The sequence below is a fragment of the Temnothorax nylanderi genome, unplaced genomic scaffold (assembly GCF_030848795.1).
Source record: "Temnothorax nylanderi isolate EJ_2023f unplaced genomic scaffold, tnyl_v1.0 TNYL_tig0324_pilon, whole genome shotgun sequence".
Classification (NCBI taxonomy): Eukaryota; Metazoa; Arthropoda; class Insecta; order Hymenoptera; family Formicidae; genus Temnothorax; species Temnothorax nylanderi.
The window spans coordinates 106,189-130,366 of NW_027249386.1; the positions used below are offsets into that span (position 1 = coordinate 106,189).

General features: G+C 39.0%; 2 protein-coding genes across 12 annotated transcripts in view; one reads left to right on the plus strand and one right to left on the minus strand.

Annotated features, from left to right (window-relative positions):
* LOC139781236 (cytochrome P450 4C1-like) overlaps positions 1-1,922 on the minus strand; it is a 71,869-nt gene extending 69,947 nt beyond the window's left edge. For 3 of the 11 annotated variants that reach the window (XM_071720074.1, XM_071720073.1, XM_071720064.1), the window contains exons 1-3: positions 1,702-1,899; positions 444-666; positions 139-248 (exon numbers count right to left, since the gene is read on the minus strand). In XM_071720074.1, coding sequence (XP_071576175.1) covers positions 139-248; positions 444-597 — 264 coding nt within the window. In that variant the 5' untranslated portion in view covers positions 598-666; positions 1,702-1,899. The other 8 variants (XM_071720065.1, XM_071720066.1, XM_071720069.1 and 5 more) reach the window with 8 other exon arrangements.
* Positions 1,923-22,343: 20,421 nt separating this feature from the next.
* LOC139781242 (uncharacterized) lies at positions 22,344-22,730 on the plus strand. Its single transcript, XM_071720080.1, has one exon. The coding sequence runs from the start codon at positions 22,344-22,346 to the stop codon at positions 22,728-22,730; it is 387 nt and encodes a 128-aa protein (XP_071576181.1).
* The last annotated feature ends 1,448 nt before the right edge of the window (positions 22,731-24,178 follow it).

Below are 24,178 nucleotides of genomic sequence, written 5' to 3' on the forward strand. Positions count from 1 at the left end.
TTTTAAATAATCAATTATTTCAGATTTTTTACAAAAACAAGTATTTTTGCAAAATAAAAAACGTAAAAAAATAAGCATCTTGAATCGTTAATTTATCTATACTTAAAAAAGCAGAATAATTTTGTTATATTTTATTACCTCTAAATCATCCGGGTGTTGGATAACTACTGTAGGAATAAAGAATGCCCAAATTTTATAAATAGGATAGTACTGATTAAGTAGAGTATTCTGAAGCTTCCATAGTTCTTCTAAGAAAACATATGTAGATATACGATTATTATGAGAAAATCCACAGAAATATTATAAATATATAATTAACTTTATTAATAATACAAAGAGTAGAATACATTAAATGTATTGCATTTAATGTATTTTACTGTTTCTAAAACAACTTCAACGATCAGAAAATCAATGTTATCGGTTTTCAAGAAATTTTAACTTACCTCGTGAAACAACGATATCCAATATATTTCCAAGAATCAGACGGCCTGGTGGTCCTGGTATAAGATTGATAAGTCGCCCGTTTTTTCCATGATGCACATAATAATTATACATTAATAGAATAAGGATAAATGATAATAATATAATAGTGATCATTGTTTGTTGACGATATATAATTAGCCAGTATAATCAAGTTTCGTTTCCTTCTGCTATCTTCTTTTAGTTCTTAAATCACACAAATCACTAAATATGTATTATTTACTTCAGGACAAGTTTACATTACAATCATTACATATTAAATGTTTGGTAAATAGAAAGTACGTTGAAATGCGTTATATATACATACTTTATCATTATAATCTTTAAAGAGATATAATGTATTTTTTATTTAAATAAAATATGTAGAGGAGACCGGAGCAAACTCGACACCGGGGCAAACTTGACACTAGGCTTTTTGCCAATTTAAATCTATCTTGAAACTTGCCTTTCCTACTGTAAATGCGTCTTTATGTGCCAGTGCTGTCAACGGAATTTGGTGACATTCTGAGTTATGGTGTGATTTTTAGCGCGACATAAGCGTTTTTGATGGTGAAAAGTAATTTTTCTGATCTCTCGAAAATTTCTACTCTTTCATCGAGCTTTACTCTTGCGAATCTACCGATATGTGATTTTGATGGGAAATTCGATGCTCTATACGAATCCGATAATAGTTTTTGCATATTTTCAAAATTTTTATGTTTTTGGAGTGACAAAAGTGAAAAACGAAGTTCGGGGCAAAGTCGACATCACACCGTTTCATCAGCTCCCAATAACAAACAACGCTTGTCATGCAGCCGTATGGCTCATGACAAATGTGTGCGCACGTCCGATTGCGAGTTTACCTGCATTAATTGTTTTTCAGACATGAATTTAGATAAAGATAATTGTGAAAGTTCAACAATTTTTTTTCTCATTATTTCCAATAATTGTTTTACTTTATTCCGAATTTTTGTACTTTCTAAATACACGATAAACAATGTATTTTCATTTTCAGACAATAAAAAATAAGTTTTAGATCAAATTGTGTCGATCAGGCAAAGTGTCGAGTTTGCCCGGCATTTTTTAATTTGAAAATTTGTCTTTACGTCATTTTTCCTTTCCTGGAGGCAAAACTAAGCAACGTACAGCAAAACTTCTTTAAGTAATTTTGTACCTGAAGGAACACTCTTTATATGTACCATTGAATTCGCTTGAAAATTTTAATTAATTGTTGAAAATTACCTTTGAAAAAATAGTATCGAGTTTGCCCCGGTTCTCCCCTACATAACAAACCTATAAATTCAGTAAAAATATATTTAATTTCTAACTATTTTAAAGATATTATATTGTTACAAATGTAATCATTACTAAAAGTGTGATCTGATAAATAAAAATTCTTATATTAAAGCTTGCGAGTGACTGATCAGTTCTGGTACTGATCTACTGACTATTCATTCGCTTTTATAATGTTCTGTTTGATCATTAAAATGACTTGCACAGTCTTAGATAATAAAAACGTCTACTTATTATTAATAAACTTTTTACTAGATTTTTTTATATGATTTGCAATAAAATAAATGAAAAGATTAATATGGAATAATAAATGTGTCGTATATATTGATATAATACGATCTAAAAATCTCTTCAACTATTTTTTAACACCTCTTAGTGTTGCAATATGCCAGCACAAACTGTAATTAATATAATACATAACATAATACATTTTACAATAAAAAAGATTGATTTAATATATTGTATCAATAATAACAAAATTTTATAATAAAGTACATTAGTAGCATATTCAAGATGATATGTTCTTATATACATATCTAAAGTGAATATGAATAATATGAAGCAAGTAAAGAGAAAGCGTTACGACTAAAATGATGAAAACTCTTTGAATCGAAATAGATTCTGTAGATTTTATTATAAAAAAATTCTGTCAAAATTTGAGGCTTTAGGAAGCTTATGTTATTGAAAAAATTAAATAATAAAATTATACGTAGTCTTATGGAAAATGAAAAAAAAATTATTACATCTTACAATCAGTGAAAAATAATTTTAAAAATACGAAATTTTACAAGCAGAATGAGTAACACTACATTATTTAAAAAAATTATTAACCAAATAAAAAGCAGTAAAAAACACATTAAAAAAACCGTGTTTCCTAATAAAGCTGAAAATTGATATGAATAATTATGTAGTCTTACTCGTTCTGCTTTCAAAATTTTATTTTTTTTTGTTCATTATTTTTTATTAAGTTATTTTAATTTTCCCTTATTTTCCATAAAACTACGTGTAATTTTATTATTTAATTTTTTCAATGACATAAGCTTTTTAAACCCTCAAACTTTGACAGAATTTTTTTATGATAAAATCTATAGAATCTATTTGGATTTAAAGAGTTGTTTAGGCGTAACGCTTCAACATCCTTAAGTATATACATGTGTATTTGTATTATGTAATTTAGAATTTCAATTTTTTAATTATAGTAACTCATTCATTCTTGAAAAAATATTTAAAATATCAAGAATTAATTATTTATTCTTACTTTTTATTGCCTTAAATTTCTTTCACGATACTTAAAGAATCGAAAATTAAGTGCTTTGTACTTAAATCAAAGTGAATAAAAAGTAGTTCTGAATTAATTAATAATACTTGTAATTATTTAATATAAACGTAGTTCTATGTTTAGGATTAATTTACGACATTCTATGATATCATATTTATAACTGACTGACCAATAGTGTTGTAATACTGCTCTATTTTCTGTCAATAAACATATATAATTTTTATTAAAGTTGTATAATGCATATGTAGGGGAGACCGGGGCTAAAACGTCTACGGGGTAAATACGTCTAATCAAATATCTCGGAACCTGTATATTGTGCGAACTCGCTATTAACATTGTAAACGCTGCTTATAGTACCCATGTGACCAACGGAGTTTCGGCAGGTTACCTGCCGTGTTATGATTTTTACGAGGGCAAACGTGTTTTCGAAAGGTGAAAGTTACATTTTCTGCGCGTGGAAATTTTGTAATATCTGCAATAATATTTGCTCTCCAAATCTCGAGGTACGTGATTATAAAGAGTAATGCATGCTGAACACGAATCCAGTGTAGTTTTTTCATTATCGTTGATGTCTAATATTTCGTGGGCGATCAAACCTGAAACTTGTGTTTGGGGCTAATCGGTCAGTAAGCAGTCCGGGTGCATTTCCAAGGCATTTTCGGGCTCACTGCATATGGAATATGGATGAGACGGGAATTACAACCGTTCAGACACCGAATAGAGTCATCGGACGTCGAGGAGTGAAACAAGTCGGGCGAGTGACTTCTGCGGAAAGAGGAACCCTCGTAACTATTTTTTAATAATGTTTCGCATAAAAATTTTAAATAAATTTTTATATTTTTCTCTTAAAAAACAATTATTGCATGTATCCTATTATTTTTTAGGATTAGATGTACGTATATGTATTGAAAATGCAGTGCAGACTGTTATACTCCAGCATTTTTGAGATTTCAATTTTTCCACCGTTGTCGTTTTTGCTCTATACCGGTTAAACAAAGCGACGTAGACAAAAATTTCTTATATAAATTTTGTAGCTAAAGGTTCACTCTTTACAGTGGTATACCACATTTAACTACAATTATTTATTTTGTTGTTAAAAATCGGCACCGAAAAAAAAACGGACTGTTTAGCCCCGGTCTCCCCTACAATATTTTATTTTATGCGGGATCAAATATTTATTATTATAATAGTACCGTTAATAACGAGATAAAAATATTACTGTAAAATCTTTTACAAAATGTGAATTATGAGAATATGTATTCTACCTTAATAAATTAAGCAAGAATAATTGTTTTATTATTTTTTTCTTAAATTCCCTGAACGAATTTTATTAGCAAAACAAATAGTTTTACATGATTTTTATTAGTTATGTTCCCAATAGTAAAATATTATCTACAAAAATAGCAAAATTCTATTTATTTTCCAACTACGTCGTAATTAAAACTGATATTATATTTTTATAAAATGATGTCTATATTATACACTTTGTACACAGAATAAGTATTGTACAATTTATATTATAAAAGATATATTTCCACAAGTTAATTTTACAAAATTTTTCTTTAATACTTTTTATTTCTAGAAAATTTTATAAATTCTTATTTGCACAAATTATACATAAATTTCTAAAAAACAATTATTTAAATTATTTCGGTAGTTCGTAACTTATTCGTAAAAATATGACAGGCAAGATTACAACTAATAAACCTTCTTAAAAACTTTCTTATAAATAACTTTCTGTACAATAACTATTTTTGTCATATCTCTTCAAGTCGTAGCTCGCAAATAAAAAACTTGTACATTTTGAGTATGACAGAAGAATTGTAATCGAGGACAAATGCTAAAGTAGATAAGATATCATATAGTTATATGTTTCGTGCGTAATAAGCATTATGTGTGACATATAATGCTTGCGATCAATTAATCATGTCTTTAGAAAAAATTATGATTTAGTAGTAAAAGATATTAATGGATAGAATCTCATTCGATGAATTTAAACAAATCTCATTTACTCCACAGACATTCCCGATATAATTCCCTTATATTTCCGATATAATATAATATCTACGTACACATATACATATTTAATAGTGAGTATATTTAATGCATATATCGTAGGCAAATAGTTATTTTAGAAAAATAGCTTTTGACTAGGCAAATGCTATCTGCCTGGTCAAATGGCTTTCGCCCATTTATTTTTGTGTTCAAATGTTATTTTCCTAGTCAAATGCTATTTTCCTAAGCAAATACTATTTTCCTAGACAAATGCTATTTAACTAAACCGCTGTTAGGCAAATGGTATTTAGCGAAGCATGCTTTAATGTATCTCGAGCCACAGGCGGAGCCTTTTCCTGGCGAAAATAAGAAGTTTTATAAAGCGTTGACAACCGTTCGATGAAGGTTTTTTGAGAGTTTATACGCTTTCAAACTTTGTAAGAACGCTTACATAACGCCGTTGGATTTTGAACGCTTTCAAAATGTTTATCAAACGCTATATATAACGTTTCGTGAAAGTTCTGCAATGCTGAGAAGACGCTTTTCAGAGCACGTTTAATAAACGCTGATTCACTTTCGTGCAGAGAGTTTGCTGTCAGACTTTTCAAACGTTTAGCAAATGCTTATCCCAACGCCGTAAGACAAGCGTTTTCCTTCCGTTCAGCAAACGCTTTTCCAATGCGGCGAATTGTAGGGCGTTTACGCAAACGGCTTGGAAACTCCTAAGGCCCAGTTTCACAAGTGTCGGTTAACTTTTAACCTTAGATTTAACTCACTCTTCGTCTCTTTCTAACGTCCCTCTTAGAAAGAGAAACTGGACCTAAGAAACGCTTTACCTGATCTTCTAACACGAGCGTTTTCCCTCAATTTAGCAAACGTTCTTCCAACAACGCCGCTAGACGGCGCACAGTGGGCCGAATCGTTAAAAACGCGGCCAAAATTCATTTTTCGCGACTTTTTAAATACGTATTTTTAATTACTAAGTCTTATTATACGACACTTCAGAGATATAATTTCACTATAACATTTAATCTAAGTTATTTGTTCATAGAAAATATACGGTTGTTAACAAAGTAAGGAATTTGTACCTTAAAATTCTATTTCTATAACAGTTCGCAGCGCTAATATAATCCATAAAATAATTATACATGTAAGAGTTTTATTATCAATGCGAGGGTCGGGGTTAAAGGAAGAGCCGTTGATGCCTATAAACAGGTGGAGTTTATTTTAAACAATGAAATCATAAACAAATTGACAAACAAAACAAAATAAAGCAAAACAATAGTTTCCTAACCTATAAACAGGAATCGAAAGCGATGCTCCTTTTCCCACGTTTCGCTCTATCTGTCTAACAAATACCGGTCTGCTCCGCCAAAAGTTTAGCGGTGTAGCAGTCGGTATGGTAGTGGGGCCCTTTACCATAAGCCGTAGTAACTGAAAGGATTTCTCCTTTGCATCCCCCCCTCCCGGCAGGGGTGTTAAAAGAGCAGGCGGTGCCTGCAAAATTACTATATCTCATTGGGTCCGTTGTAAGGAAGGAGTTTAGAGATGTGGTAGTAGTTTGATTCCCGTTTTTTATGTCCGGCGTCTACTTCGTAAATAGTGTTTGAGATCTTTCGAATTATCGGAAAGGGACCGAGTCTGATCTCGTCTAATTTTTTTCTATTTAATCTTGCTCCATTTTCTACATAAACTAAATTGTTGACATTGAGATTAAGGTCTTTTCGGTTTTTATCATATCTTGACTTATTGTATTCGTGGTTCCTTAGGGAATTTTTATATGCTAATTCTCTATCGTTAATCAAGTTTCTTTTTTTTGATAGCTCTTCTGGGACTATTGGGTCAGCTTTTCCAAACCCTTACGGAAAGAAACTACAGCGGATTACAGAAAATTATATTACAGGAACTACATAAAAGTATTACACAAAATTACAGACTGAAGTATTGTAATATACTGTAATATTTTCGTACTATACGCTCGGATTACAGGAAAATATTACAGGATTACAGTACTACAAGATTGCAGTCCTCTTAATACTAGAGGACACTGATTTCCGATATTCACCCGGCATAAAAAAAAATTATTTTTTTCTTAGTTTTATTACTTTTTTATAACTAAATTTGTTTCTTAAGATGCAGTCTATGATTATAAATATTTTCTTGTATTTGAAAAACACACTTACCTTGGTGGGATTCGAACTCGGGACCTCGGGACCTCTAGATCGTGAGCCAACTGTCTTACGTGGTAGACCACTTCTTAATTTGATGTAAGTGTTATATATAGTCTACATATGTCATAACCAGCACAAATATATAATTTTTCAAAAATCATCTTAAGAAACAAATTCAGTTTAAAAAGAGTAATAAAATTTTAAATTGGATATATGATATAATATTTCTTAAAGTCGGGTGAATGTCAGAAACCAGTGCCGGCTCATTATGAAATTATTTATAAAATATGAAATTAAAAAATAATAAAATGTGGTTAAAAAGTGATACATTAAATCTAATAAATTTCAAACAATATTTATAGAAATAATTTATATATATACAGCTGCATTGAAGTAAAAGTATACTATATATGGAGGTGGAGGAGTAAAAACCACAGTGGTGTAACTCAAATTTTTAAAAATATTTTCTCGTGTGCATAGATGCAATCTGTACAATATATAAATTGCATCTATGCACACGAGAAAATATTTTTAAAAATTTGACTTACACCACTGTGGTTTTTACCTCTCCATATATGATAAGACTCGCTATTTCAAATTTTATGGATTACTGGTAGCATTACGTTTAATACACATGTGTAGTAGTGTATTACACATTTTGTAGATTACATGTGTAGTCTACTACACAAGTCACTTACCACACGTGTAGTATATTACACATATAGGCTGCGTTCGGGGAGCGCGCTATTAGCGCTATTGCATCATTCTATCTTTATCGCTCATCAAGTGTAGAACAAGGATAGAATAAGCAAATAGCGCTAATAGCGCGCTCCCCGAACGCAGCCATAGGCTGCGGTCCACTTGACGCTACAAATGCTTTGGAGCGTTCTTCTTCTCCTTCTTTCTTCATTGAAAGAAAAGAGAAGAGGAATGCTTCGAAGCATTTGTAGCGTCAAGTGGACCGCAGCCATAATGGATTACACGTGTAATCTACTACACAAGTCACTTACCACACGTGTAGTATATTACATATATAGTGGATTACACGTGTAGTGTATTTCACCCTTCATGATTAGACGTGTATTCCATATTACAGGGATTTCACGCACTAAGTATTTACAGCGTGTAATAACTACAGATTATTGTGTTCCTTTCTGTGATAACTACAGGTGGTCCTGTAGTAACTACACAAGTGTAATATTTACTGGCTGTAGTTTCTTTCCGTAAGGGAATAGTAGATATTCCGGACTGAATCCCGTTCCTGAGTGTTCTGTCCGGTTATACTGGTCTGTACATTCCTCTGCTATCTTTGACCATGCTCGGGACCTCGTTTCATTTATTTTACATCGAATTCGGTTTACAAGTGTCTGATTAAGTCGTTCATTAAGCCCGTTGGAAAATGGGCAATTTACTGCTGTAAAGATTAAGTTTATGTTTTGGTTTTTTAAATAGTTTTTAAATGAGTTCGAGTTAATGCCACTGTATTGATCCGTGAGCAATGTTCTTATTTGATGTTTGTCTTGGATTTTCTTCAGTAGTTGTATAAAATCTTCAGATGTTTGATTTTTCGATGTCAGTATGAAAGCGTATCTGGTGAAATGGTCTATCAGAAGATGCAAGTATCTTTTTGTTGATCTGTTTTCCGCGAATCCCCCGATCGTGTCCAGAGAAACGATTTCAAATGGTTCCCTTGGTGGGCCAAGTTTGGATAGTAAGCCGTAATGTTTACTTCGGGTTTGTTTTTGGCGCAAATTTCACAGTGTTCATAAATTTGTTTCGTTATCTTTTCTATATTCGGTAAATAATACGAATGTTTTAGCTTGTCAATAATTTTGCTTTTACAAATGTGTCCATAATTTTTGTGGATATTCGATATTAGTTGTTTTCCGAATTCTTCTGAAATTATTATTTGTTTTTTATTACCCTTTAATTTGTAAAATATTCCGTTTTCGAGAAGTATCTTCTTTGAATTTTCTTGTAAATCTTTGTTTGTACTTTGGTCTTGTTTTATATTTTCAACTGTAATGAAGTTTACTGTTTTTATACATTCTTCTACATTATCTGAGTTTGGGAGAACTGGATTACGTGAAAGACAGTCCGCTTCTACATTTCCCTTTCCAGGTTCGTATTTAATCTGAAAGTCGAATTGGGATAGGAAATGCATCATATCCCCCAATTCTTCATCCGTTCTTGATCGAATATTCTGGCCTTCCAGTGGTTTATGGTCGGTTATAACCAAAAATTTTCTTCCGATAAGCCAGTACTGCCAATATTTGATAGCTTCCTGTATGGCTAGACATTCCAAAAATATAGCTTTTTTTTTCTTTTGGTATTTGTTTAGCTTCTTTGAAAAGAAAGCTACCGGTTTTAGTTCACCATCTGGTTGTTTTTGTTTTAGTACTGCTCCAATACCGTCTATGCTAGCGTCCGTATAGATAATTGTTGGCGCGTTCACATCATAGATTGCTAATATTGGTTGTGAGCCCAATAGATTCTTAGCTTTCGTAAATGCTCTCTCGCAATCTTGTGACCATGAGAAGGGGGTATCCTTCCTTAGTAGGTTATGTAGTGATTCCAAAAGTCGTGCGGAGTCCTCAATATATTTGTGGTAAAAGTTTATTTTCCCAAGGAATTGGCGAATTTTCTTTCGAGTGTCTGGTGTTGGAAATTCTTGAATCGACTTTAAGTTGTCTTTTAATGGGCGTACAGTGTTCTTTGATATTACATGACCGAGATATTTTGCTTCGTTTTTCGCAAAATTACATTTGACAAATTTTAAGCGAAATCCTTCTTTACAGATGGCCTCTGCTAGTCTCCCCAGATGTTCCATATGCTCTTCAAAGGATCTAGAGAAAACAAGAATATCGTCAATGTAGTTTATACAAAAGGAGTTTAAATTATTTCTTCGAATTATATTGCTTAGGATTCGTTGGAATATTGCGGGAGATGTCTTTAGGCCGAATGGTAAACTTTTCCACTGCCAGTGGCCCTCCTGCGTCACGAATGCAGTCTTGTACCTGTCTTTAGCTCTCAGAGGAATTGCCCAGAAGGCGGAATTTATGTCCAGTGTAGTGAACCATTCTGATTCTCGTGTTTTAGCTATAATCTCCTCTATTAAGGGAAACGGTTGAGGTTCTGAGATAAGTAATTTATTTAGCTCTCGAAAGTCGATACACATTCTTGTTTTGGTCCCTTCTTCTCGTTTGTACGCTAGAGTAACTGGAGCTGCAAAAGGAGAGCATGATTCTTCAATCAGTCCTGTTTTTAGTAGTTCTTTTATTTGGAATTATATCTCTTTTTGATCCACTATGGGACATCGGTATGGCTTTTTTGCTATAAATTTATGTTCCATGAGTTTTATATGTGCTTCGTGATCTTTAACTTTACCTACATCAAATTTATTTCTTGCGAAGATTGTTTCGTATTTGTCTATCAGATTTTGAATCCTCTTCTTTTTTTCTTCAGGTAGATGATCTAGTTTTGCTTTGAATTGCTCGATAGGAATGCCTTCATTAAAATTTACTAAGTATTCTTGAGTTTCTGTGTTGGTGTTAGAATATTTAATTTCATTTTCTTTATTTTCCAAATTTATTTTCTGGTAAATTTTTAGGTCGTAGTCCTGTTTCAGACAGAAGTTCTTTATTGTGTCGAGACTCAGTAGAATATCATACTCGAAGTTCTCATCATCAACAACGAAGATTTCTACTGTTTTTTCTATTTTATGAATTTTCATTTTAGTCGATAATCTCCCTGTGAAGTTTTTTCTGCCACCGACGGTTCTGAAGGTAATTCTATCTTCTTGTGTACTCAGACCCATTTTTTTTGTAATCTTCGAATTCAGAAGAGTTACATTCGCACCTGGATCGTAAATCCCTTGTATCCTATTGTTATTCAGAAATACCTCTAATGTTATCAGTGGCGGCAAAACTAGTTTTTTTGATCAGTTATAGTTTCGTTCAGTGTGTCTTGGACCGTTACATTATTTACTGTCTTGATATTCTTCGGTTGTTTACTTTGTTCTTTCTGTTTTAATCTACATAATGCTTCCGGGGGAAATCTTCCCGGGAAACCTTTTCTGTCGCAAAATGAGCACGGTTTCTTTTCCGTATTGAATGACTGTGTGTGGTTCTTCTGACTTAGATTTGGGGTTCCTGGATTTGTTTTTGTATTTGTTTTTCTTTTTTGTACTGAACTCTCCAATTTACGTAATTCTGTTAACAAATCCTCCATTGATGTAATCTTTGTTTTTTCTATCTTATCTTGTATTGTTATTGGTAAGTCGGTCACAATCAAGCCAATTAGTATATCCGTTGGGAAGTTTTCTCGTATGTTAACTAATAAATTCTCTTTCCGTAAAGCATAGTCTATCAAGCTGCCCCCAATGTAACGAAAAGAATATGCCTCTCTGTCTTTGTACCAACCTGTTTCCCGAAAACTATCCAGGAATGCTTTTTTCCATGTGTCAAAATCTACATCTAGGCCGATTGTAATTACTTTTGAAGAAAACCAATCCTTGGCCGTCCCATCTAGAAATAGGCGTAATATCAAAATTTTATCCTCATCTGTTATAACTTTGCACCGTTCGCATTCTCTTTCAAACGTTTGGAGCCAACTTGTTATTGGGAAGTTTTTCCCATCGAAGCTATCCAGTATAAAGTCCTCACGTATTTTCCTTAGATTCTTTCTTGGCTTTTCTTCTGGCACTGCTTCTCTTCTTGTAGCAAGGACTATTTGTTGTAACAACGTAGCTATATTCTCTTCCTTTTCTTTCTTCGTCGCTTTTATATCATACTCAAGGGTTATTGTTGCTTGTAAGTAAATTTCTTTGTATACTATATCTCCTTCGGCATCGCTATATAATGCCGCTATCTCTGGTGGTAGTGTAAGCGTGAATGTACGGTGCGTTCCTCTAGTTTTCATTGCGGATAAGACAGTTTTTACCTTACCTATTGCATAAATCTCCGGGTGTTTACTAATGTTTTGTAGTTCCATTGGAAATTCATAATATAGTTCACTACCAACCGGTTGAATCCATTTCAGCTTATACACGCTCGTTTTCTTATCTGATGCTTCCTCCACGATCGCATAGAAGCGAAATTGAGTAGTCATCGTGTAGAGGTTAGGCTTTTGATTTGTAAGAGTTTTATTATCAATGCAAGGGTCGGGGTTAAAGGAAGAGCCGTTGATGCCTATAAACAGGTGGAGTTTATTTTTGTTAGAGTTTGATCGAAAATTGAAAGTAGCCCATCTAGTTATCTTTTTATTCTCAGTGCTTTACCGCGCCCAGTTAGTTGGCGCTCGAGTCATGCGATATAGTGTTGTACGTAAAGAAAGAGTAATAAAGGAAGTCATACGAATAAGCTGAATCATTAAACGTAATCGTTAAGTATATCCCAAACCTCGTAGATTTTAACAGGTTATGGGCCCAGGCACCAAATATTCAGATTTAATTAAGCTTTACGAGAAGGTAGACTACTCGAGCAGCGAAGTGACGAGGTCGAGTCACACCTAACCAAAAAAAAGGCGTGTTCCCGCGTACGTGTCGAAGAACGAGAAGACGGTTCTAGCAGTATTCAACGAACTGCAATCGGAATGACTTCCTCTCTGCAAGGGATCCCATCGATCGAGAAACTGAAGGGACGTGAGAATTATCCGACATGGAAATTTGCCATGCAAGCGTACCTCGAGCACGAGGACATGTGGGGGTGTATCGAAGGCACCGACAACGACGCTCGGAAAATGGCGAAGGCAAGATCCAAAATAATTCTTTGCGTGGACGCGATAAATTATTCGCACATTCAGTCGGCATCTACAGCGAAAGAAGTATGGGACAGATTAAAAGCAGCATTCGAGGATTCTGGTCTCACTAGAAAAGTAAGTTTACTTCGTAATCTAGTAACTGCACAGCTCGAAAAGTACAATTCTGTCGAGGAATACGTTAATGAAATAATGACCACAGCACATAAATTAGACGGCCTTGGTTTCAACGTACCCGACGAGTGGGTAGGCACTTTAATGTTAGCAGGTCTTCCCGACAAATATAAACCGATGATAATGGGTATAGAGAGCTCAGGAACAGCAATTACGGCCGATTCTATCAAAACTAAATTGCTGCAAGACGTCAAGGATTCGAAGGCGGGGAAGAATACGAACAGTCAGACGGCATTTCTCGCAAAGGACAGGAAGAAAGGGCCCCGTTGTTTTAAGTGCAATAAACTTGGGCATTTTGCAAATGTTTGTAGGTCTAAACCGAAACCAGATTCAGGAGGTAGCTTACAAAAATCGGAGGAGAAGCAAAGTTCGTCAAAAAATGAAAAAGCATTCGTCGCACTTCTGTCCTCTCTGAAAACCAGCAACGGACACTGGTATGTAGATTCATGCTCCTCTGCACATCTCACCAATCAGAAAACATACTTGCAGGATCAGAAGGATTGCGAGAACATTGACATTACCGTGGCCAACAAGGAAGTGATTTCTGTAAAGGCGATCGGCAGCGTAAAAATCCCAGTAGTGACACACAAGGGCGTAGACGAAGTAGTAGCCAAGGAAGTGTTATACACACCAGGAAGCGCTGCAAATTTACTATCGGTCAGTAAAATAGTAAATAAAGGCTTCTCAGTCATGTTCACACCGGGAGACTGCCACATCAGCGACGACGAAGGAACTCGACTGGCGACAATGTCGGAAGAAAACGGTATATATAGATTAGATACGCCGAGGGAAAAGGTTTACTTTGCCGCTGGAACGCCGAACGCAGAGCTATGGCATAAGCGCCTTGGTCACTTAAATTACAGAAGTGTGATTGCTCTTAGCAAGAATCCCGCGACAAAAATCAAAATTGAGAGTACTGAAACGCCAACATGTGTACCTTGCATTAAGGGAAAGCAGCAACGACAGCCTTTTCCACACAGCAAGACTCGTTCGAAAGAAATCAGATGGTCCATTCTGACGTTTGCGGTCCAATGGAGAATACTTCTATTGGAGGATCAAGGTATTTCCTAACGTTCATTGACGACTTCAGTAGAAAAACGTTCGTCTATTTCTTGAAGGAGAAAAGTCAAGTCAAAGAAAGCTTCATCGAGTTTAAAAACTTAGTCGAGAACCAGACTGGCAAGAGGATCAAGGTTCTAAGAAGCGACAACAGACGGGAATACGTCAACAAGGATTTCGAAAGGTACATGAAAGAGTCTGGCATAAAACATCAATTTACAATTACGTATACCCCGCAGCAGAACGGCGTAGCCGAACGGGAAAATCGGACTATCATTGAGAGAGCAAAAAGTATGTTATTTGGAGCTGAACTACCAAAGATTTATTGGGCCGAAGCGGTAGCAACTGCAGCTTATCTAGGAAACAGGTCGCCGAATTCTAGCATCGACGGAAAAATGCCAGAGGAATTGTGGTCTGGATCAATTCCGAGTTTAGCTCATCTAAGAGTTTTCGGCTGTACAGCTTACGCACACGTACCGAAAGAATTGCGACAAAAACTAGACCCAAAAGAAGAAGAATTTTTGTTCGTAGGATATTGCGAAGATTCTAAGGGGTATCGCCTCATGGATACGAAAACGAAGAAAATTACGAGAAGCCGTGATGTAATCTTCTTGGAGAACTTCAAGGACGAGCACGGAGACAACTTAAGTATTCTAAAATTAGACGAAGAAAACAGCTCGCAAATCAAGAGTCCGGAAAACGTGATCGAACAGAAACCCGAAGAAACGCGACGCAAGGCTAATCAAGAAACAGACCTAGAAACGTCATCCGAATATTCCGACGCCAAGGACGCTATAGGATTCGAACCAGTATCAGAGGTTACACCACTACGCAGATCTGCGCGAACGCACAAACCAATAAATATGGACGACTATGTTACGTACCTCACGCTAAGCAGTAATACAACAGATCCGGAGAGTGTCGAAGAAGCTCTAAATTCTCCAGACAACGCCAAATGGATAAAGGCCATGGAAGAGGAATACGACTCTCTTGTCAAGCATGGAACTTAGGAACTGGTTGATTTACCGAAAGATAAAAGAGCCTTAGATACGAAGTGGGTATTTAAGGCGAAGCGAGATTCAACCGGCAAAATACAGCGTTATAAGGCAAGACTGGTTGTCAGAGGCTGCGGACAAGTTGAAGGCATCGACTACAATGAAACGTACACCCCAGTGGTACGATATGCGTCGATCCGGTTCCTGTGTGCACTAGCGGCTAAACATGATCTCCACATGGATCAAATGGATGTAACGGCTGCGTACCTACACGGAAATATTAAAGAGGAAATATACGTAAAGCCACCAAAGGAGTTTATGAAACCCGGAGACGAAGGAAAAGTGTGGCGAATCCTAAAATCAATGTACGGGCTAAAACAGAGCGGACGAGCTTGGAATGAGACGCTCCATGAGACATTAACCAAACTGAAGTTCATCAGAACAAGGGCCGATCCTTGTGTGTACTTCAAAAGAACCAACAAGGGTATTTTGATCGTAGGCGTGTACGTAGATGACTTGTTAATTTTGGCCAGTGACGAGAAAGAAAAATTATATCTGAAAAACAAGTTGGCACAAGTATTTAACATGAAGGATCTCGGAGAGGCGAAACATCTACTAGGTATGGTCATCTCTAGAGATCGCAAAGTAGGAAAAGTCTGGTTAGATCAGAGCACATACGTTCAGAAAGTGCTCCAGAAATTTAATATGCACGACTGTAAGCCAGTTTCAACGCCGTACGATCCAAGCAACAAGTTGAGTAACGAAATGGAACCCAAAACTACAGAAGAAATCAGCGACATGCGAAGAATCCCATATCGTGAAGCAGTTGGCAGTCTTCTGTACGCTAGTCAAGGTACGAGGCCAGACATCTCCTTTGCAGTCAACACGGTCAGCCGCTACATGCAGAACCCTGGAAAGGGACACTGGATGGCGGTGAAGCGTATCTTCAGATACCTCAGGGGCACGTTGGATGCGAAGCTGGAGTTCAGTCAATCTCAGACAGCAGGATGTGTTGGCTATTGCGACGCTGACTGGGGCAACGACAGCGACACCCGTCGCTCCATCACGGGCAGCATTTTTCTGTTTCAGGGAGGACCGATTGTGTGGCAGAGCAAAAGGCAGAGCTCCGTGGCACTATCTACCACAGAGGCCGAATACATGGCGGTCTCAGCCACGTGTCAGGAGGCACTTTGGCTACGCACTTTGGCCAAAGATTTGGAACCGTCCATAGTTTCGTCACCGATAATCATCCTAAACGACAACAAGGGGGCTATAGACTTGTCCAACAACGGCGGATACAGACCCCGAACGAAACACATTGATATCCGTCATCACTTCATCAGAGAGAAGGTGGACTGTGGCGAGGTCAAGATTGAGCACATCCCGACGAAGAGGATGACAGCTGATGCATTAACGAAGGCACTCTATGCGCCGAAGTTTAAAGAATGTATCAAAAATATGGGCCTAATGTTCTCATAAATTTTCACTATTCGCTCATGTGGGGGTGTTAGAGTTTGATCGAAAATTGAAAGTAGCCCATCTAGTTATCTTTTTATTCTCAGTGCTTTACCGCGCCCAGTTAGTTGGCGCTCGAGTCATGCGATATAGTGTTGTACGTAAAGAAAGAGTAATAAAGGAAGTCATACGAATAAGCTGAATCATTAAACGTAATCGTTAAGTATATCCCAAACCTCGTAGATTTTAACAATTTTAAACAATGAAATCATAAACAAATTGACAAACAAAACAAAATAAAGCAAAACAATAGTTTCCTAACCTATAAACAGGAATCGAAAGCGATGCTCCTTTTCCCACGTTTCGCTCTATCTGTCTAACAAATACCGGTCTGCTCCGCCAAAAGTTTAGCGGTGTAGCAGTCGGTATGGTAGTGGGGCCCCTTACCATAAGCCGTAGTAACTGAAATTTCTCCTTTACATACATTTAAATCTTTGTCTTTCCCTTTATTTTTTAAACATGATAAAGCAAATCCAACATGTTAGAGTAAGTCAGTCATATTTTTCTCACTAGTCGCGTTCCTTATGCGCATGCGCGCCACACATGGGGCTTCCGTTTACCGGCCTGCGTGCCGTGCGTTCGTCAGTCGCTCACATAGCAAGCCACGAGTTGCATGTGCTAATAAACTTCTCTGTGTTAACTTGCAAAAGCCTATTCACTAATTTTCCCTCGACTCCTTATCTCAAGATAGAAATAAAACTGGTGGACCTCAACAGGTTATGGGCCCAGTGGCGTAGTATTTCCGAGATATCGAGAGAAAGGCTGAGCGGAGGCGAGAACCGGTACGCGTCGCGTGGTCGCGAGAAGGCGGCCATTGTCTGTGCAAGACAGTTTTTCCCGCGGAATTTTCCCGCGGAATTCGTGAACGAGTTAAGGAACGCGAATAGTGAAAAATGTCGAGTGAATTGTCGGCGAGGCATGTCCAGAGGTTCAACGGAACGAACTTTCTCGGCTGGAAGTTCCAAGTTACGCAGATCTTCTCAGCGAACGACGTATTGGACGTCGTGAACGGGGATCGAGGAGAGCCGCGTGATCGAGCGTCGGCGGAAGGAAAAGCATGGGTCAAGGACAACGCGAAAGCTATGTTCTTCATCTCGTCGTCGATGGAATATTCCCAGCTCGAGCCTCTTCTGACCTGTGTCACTGCAAAGGAGATGTGGGACAAACTGGGGACGATTTACGCACAGAAATCGGCGTCAAACAGGCTGATGTTAACACAAAAATTCCACGAGTATCGCATGGGCCCGACGGACACGGTTGTACAGCACGTGGCGAGGGTGCAGAACATGGCGACGCAGCTCATGGATCTAGGAGAGAATTTGTCGGACGTGACCATTATGGCGAAGGTGTTGGCGAGCTTAACAGCGAAGTTCTCAGCTTTTCAGACTGCATGGGACAGTGTTGAGCCAGCGAGGCAAACAATCGAGAATCTACAGGAACGTTTGCTTCGAGAGGAAAGCCGGTTAAGCGCCGACGCGGGAGAAGTAACGGCTTTTGCTGCGGTAAAGGTCACGAAAACATCGACCTCTGAGGACTCGAAAACAAAGAAGAAAAAGAAGAAGAAAGAAAAGAAAGACATTGAGTGCTTCATTTGCCAGACAAAAGGACATTTCGCGCGCGAGTGCCCCGAACGTAAACAGAAGAAAGGTGACGGTGACGGTGTTCAAAAAGTTGCGTTCGTTGCGGTGAGCTCGAGTGCGTGCGACAAAAGCGGACAAGCCGAACACGGTCGGTACAGGAGGCCAGACGGCGCGCAGCGACGCGCAGTCGCAATCGAGCAAGGCGACATCTGGTATATCAACAGTGGGTGTTCGAAACACGTCACGTTCCGGAGAGACTGGTTCGCGGAGTTCCGTCCGAAGAGGGATGGCAACACAATATTGCTCGGCGATAACGGAGAGTGTCCTGTGACCGGCGAAGGAACGGTGATCGTGGATAGACTGGTAGACGGCGTGTGGAGCGAAGCTCGAATTGAACACGTGTTGTATGTTCCGAGTGTCAGAAAAAATCTGTTTTCTGTTGGAATGTGCACAGTGCGCGGGTACTCAGTCGTATTTCGAGAGGATGATGCGCTGATAATACGCGGCAACGAGATTCTCGCGACTAGAGTCAAGCAGTCGAACGGAATCTGCAGGTTGCTATTTCGAGTCAGAGTTCAAAGTGCGGACGAGGTCAACGTGTCAACAACGAGTATGAAGGGCTGGCACGAGCGCCTCGGGCATTTAAACAAACGCGCGTTGTCCGTGTTAGTGTCGAGCGGCGTGGTGAACGGAGTGAAGATGAGAGACAAACAAGACTTCTTCTGTGAGCAGCTTGGGGAAAGCCCATAGACTACCGTTTAAAAAAATTGTCGATCGAGTGAGTTCGGAACCGGGCGAGTTTATTCATAGTGACGTGTGCGGTCCTATGTCGGAGGAATCAATCGGCGGCGCGAGATTCTTCGTGCTATACAAGGACGATGCCTCGGGCTTTAGACAGGTGTTCTTTGTGAAACACAAATCAGACGTCTTTGAGAGCTTTCGGATCGTCGAGCGCGCGTTGGTTAACAAATTCGGTCGCGCGATGAAAGTCCTGAGAACCGACAATGGACTCGAATACTGCAACGAGACAATGCGTAACTACATGCAGTCGCGCGGGATAAACCACGAGACGTCGGCTCCGTATACTCCCGAGCAGAATGGGAGAATCGAGCGGGACAATAGGACGGTAGTGGAGTGCGCGCGTACCATGTTACACGCAAAACAACTCGGGACTTCGTTTTGGGCGGAAGCAGTCAATACCGCGGTGTATCTGCTTAATCGAGTTTCGGCAACTGGGAAGGACGACAGTAAAACGCCGTATGAGATTTGGACCGGTAGAAAACCAGATCTTGGACACGTGCGAGCGTTCGGCGAGGAAGGCTACGAACACGTGCCGAAGCAGTTCACCCGAAAATTCGATGCCAGAGCGAAGAAAGTAATCCTCGTGGGATATGACGGGGACTCATCAAACTACCGGCTATATCATTCAGATACGAAGAAAATAACAGTGTCCAGAAATGTGATCCTTCGCGAGAGTATCAGCGGAGACGCGTGCTCGAGCGACGCAAGCGACGAAGAAGAGTGGATGGGGAGAAGAGAAGAAGAGCAGCTGGCTGAGCCGAGAGAAGAAGAAGAAGAACCACGAGACGGTGCAGAGCAGGAAGCTGACAACAGGCATGTCGAGGCTGAACCACCAGTCGGTAATGTACCAGTACCGCCGGTCGAGAATGCAGAGGCCGTTCACCGCAATGAAGATCCACCTGCAGCACCTGCTAACCAAGGTCGTGAGTTAAGAGATCGAGCGCTGCTTCAGAGACCGAGTTGGTTGATCGACTACATCGACTTCGCCGAGTACAACGTGCCGCAAAATTACGAGGAGGCGGTAAATGGGCCTGATGCTAATCAGTGGCTCGGAGCCATTAAAGAAGAGCTGAAGGCACACGAGGTAAATCGTACTTGGGAAATTGTACCGAGAGATCAAACGAAAAGGGCAATTGACTCCAAGTGGGTATTTAAAGTCAGTCAAGACCCGGATGGAAGCGTGCGCCGATACAAGGCAAGGCTGTGTGCAAGAGGATTTCTCCAGGAAAGGGGCGTGGATTTCACGGAGACCTTTTCACCCGTCGTTTGTTACGATTCGTTGCGAGTGCTGTTGGCAACAGTCACTCAAGAAGATCTCGAGATGGTGCAATTTGATGTGCGCACCGCATTTCTATACGGCGACCTCAAGGAAGATATCCACATGAAGATACCAGTGGGCTTGAAAGTCGGACAAAGCGCCAGTGAGGTTGTGTGTCGACTGAGAAAGTCACTGTATGGCTTGAAGCAGGCGCCGCGATGCTGGAATCGCAAATTCTGTGATTTTCTGAAACGATATAAGTTTGTGCAAATCGATGCAGACGAGTGCATCTTTTACAGTGACTTTAACGGTTGTGTAATAATTCTTGCGTTGTTCGTGGACGATGGACTTGTAGCGAGCAAGTCACGGGCCGCGTTAAAAGGAGTGCTTGATAAATTGAGAAGCGAGTTCGAAATTATGATTGGAAGTTGTAGTGATTTTGCCGGGCTGCAAATAATTCGCGATCGTGGCGAGAAAACGATGTTTTTACACCAAGGCGCGTATACGCGAAAAATTCTTGAGCGATTTCGAATGAGTCAGGCTAAAGAGTTGTCAGTCCCTGCAGATCCGAACGTCGCACTGCAGCCAGAAGAGTCAGACGAGGAAAAATTGTGCAATACGCCATACCGTGAAGCAGTGGAATCACTTATGTTCCTTGCGACTGTATCGAGACCGGACATAGCATTCGCTGTAAACACCGCGAGTAAATTCTTGAACAAACCGAGCGAGAATCACTGGCGCGCGGTTAAACGTATTTTCGCGTTTCTAGTCGGAACCAAAGATGTAGGTATAATGTATCGAAGCGGCGGAAGCGAACCACAGCTGATCGGGTACTCAGACGCGGATTATGCGAGCGATCTCGAAACAAGACGCTCGACGACGGGTTACTTGTTTAGTTTGGCAAACGGCCCGGTAACATGGGCCTCTCAGAGACAAAAGTTGGTAGTTCTGAGCACAACGGAGGCGGAATATGTCGCCGCGTCAGCTGCAGCGAAGGAAGCTGTATGGCTCAGAAGATTGTTGGCCGGCATCGGACACCAATGCGAACAAGCGACAGTATTGTTTGTTGATAACCAGAGCACAATTCGCCTGGCTAAAAACCGCGAGTTCCACAAGAGAACTAAACACATTGATGTCCGATACCACCAGTTGCGTGAAATATCAGAGGCAGGAATATTGCGCGTTGTTTATACGGCTTTAGAAACTCAACGCGCGGATATTTTTACAAAAGCGTTGCCGCGAAACCGTTTCTTATGTCATAGCGAGAACATTGGACTGCGTGAATGTAAGAATGAGGAAAATATTTAGACGGCGGAAGTGTTAGAGTAAGTCAGTCATATTTTTCTCACTAGTCGCGTTCCTTATGCGCATGCGCGCCACACATGGGGCTTCCGTTTACCGGCCTGCGTGCCGTGCGTTCGTCAGTCGCTCACATAGCAAGCCACGAGTTGCATGTGCTAATAAACTTCTCTGTGTTAACTTGCAAAAGCCTATTCACTAATTTTCCCTCGACTCCTTATCTCAAGATAGAAATAAAACTGGTGGACCTCAACACAACATATAATAATAACTTTTGTAAAGTATTATAACCATAAAGAGGCCTTTTTTCACCCGAATTATACACGAAAAAAAATGATGTTTGTATCAACAGCATCATTTTTTGTATCAACAGCATCAGTGTTATCGAGATAAAATTTATTGATGCAAAGGCTATAATGAGGAGTAAGACTAATATACGAGCAATAATAGATGTTACAACAAATTCATATTATGTCTAACTTTATTGAAATATTAACGTTTTGTACCGTACTAGGACTTCATCAGAATTGTGAATAATAAGCGAACAATTAAAGTACGAACATATATAGGGGTCAAATTCAGTTGCAATAAGCAAGAAACCTCTGAGAGAATATTTGCATTAGATAAATTTATAAACCATTTATTGTTAATGGTTTTTAATTAATTGGATATCGGTTTATTTATAAACTGGAAAGGTCCTTGGAGAGGATGGAGGAAATCAAGAACGGCACGAGTGTCTGGGTGAGGGAGTGCTGGCAACGGCAGCTGGAGGACGCGCGCCTCTACGGAGAAAGAACTAGGCTGGCGATCCGCCCGCATATCGACGCATGGCTCGACAGGGGACATGGAGCCCTCACCTTCCATGTGACCCAAATATTAACGGGGTATGGCTGCTTTGGGTCCTACCTGAGGCGCATCGGCAAGGCGCACAGTGCCCAATGCTCATTCTGCGGGACTGGTGACGACACAGCGGAGCACACCTTGCAGGCGTGCGAGGCCTGGGAGGCGGAAAGAGGTGACTTAGTGGCGGTGATAGGGGAAGATCTCTCGCTGCCGGCGATGGTGGGAGCCATTACGGAGTCCAGTGATGCGTGATCGGCGTTCTCCCGATTCGCTGAGAGAGTAGTTGGCCATAAGGAAGAGGAGGAGAGACGCAGGCAAGCGGAGGAGGCCGCTGCAAATGCGCTTCCAGCGCTTCGTCACAGGGATGATGTTTCCGATAAAGAGTAGTCGTCGTCCGAATACATGATACCTGAATATCGGGTAGGTGGCTCCCGAGTTGAGACTTGGCTTGAGCTGTAGAGTTTTCGTAACTTTTGGAGGCCTGATTCGCACAGGCTTGGGGTGGTTTACGGGGGAAAGACGCGAGGGCGCGTGGCTGTTGGTGGCTCAGAAGTAATGCTTCGGCATATCCTAGGCCACCAACAGATAGCCAAGGATGGCTCGCACTGAGGGAGTTTTTTAGTGGCTTGCAAGTCCCACATAACCCATGTGGCCGGCCCTTGGGTATGCGACACATCCCCTCCCGGGGGGATATGCATAGACATCTTTCTCCTCCAACGAAAAAAAAACATGCTTGTGGCAGCCCGTGACGTTGACGTTTAATTGAAGCAACTTTATTTTATTTTCGTGTACATAAACGTTATTATTATTAAAAACGTAAGCAAGTGTAAGCTAAGTCTCTTGGAAAAAAATGTTTTGTCTAGTATCCAATTTAAGTATCTTTTTCATTTAAGTGCGGATAGCTGCGGATAAAGAAGTTATTTGATCAGTTATAGTGTGATTGCAGTCTCTTTCATTACACACCAAGTTCTATGCCTAAATCACTAAAGATAGAAAAATCGTTATAGTACTATTATAATGCATTAATAAAAATATGTAAACAAGTAAAAAAATGTATTCTAAGAAAACTAACGGCATATTATACTCATCTTTTAATTAAATGTATGTAATCTTTTTATAATTACTTTGCTATCTAGCTATTACTATTTGTTCGGAGGGTAACTTTACCTTTTGTATCTTTTCCAAACTGTAATTGTGTATAATTTATTTATAATTAACATGACAGTGTAACGACCGATAAAGCAAAAGTTAAAATTGTTAAAATGTTAGTTGTTTAATTGTTAGTTAAAATGCGATGACTATGTTTTCAAAATCACTTGTCCTTGGCGCAAGACGTTACCGTATCTCTTGAAACACAAGACGCTCGTCTAAATCATATGACAATCAAAGCTGATAGGAGTATAACATTATTATATAATAATTCCTATTTTGCACGCGGTGCAGCTGAGAGCATTATTGGGAGCATTATAGTGTAAGCATTTACTTTCATACCAAGGTAGCAGAGTGACGTCAAATGACGTATTAATTCCATCCTAATGACGTCCTCTGACGTCATTAAGACGTTTTTAGACGTTATCTTGCTACTTGGGTATTCTCGGAAACGCTAATCTAAAAGGTATTATTTTTATCAGTTGTTTCAAAGTTTCGTATAATTTTCTCTTTATTTCTTTTTATTATTAGTTATACAAGATATTCTAAAA

What these genes read in the sequence shown, in the direction of transcription:
- LOC139781242 (XM_071720080.1), top strand. Translation starts at nt 22,344, where the DNA reads ATGGAGGAAATCAAGAACGGCACGAGTGTCTGGGTGAGGGAGTGCTGG.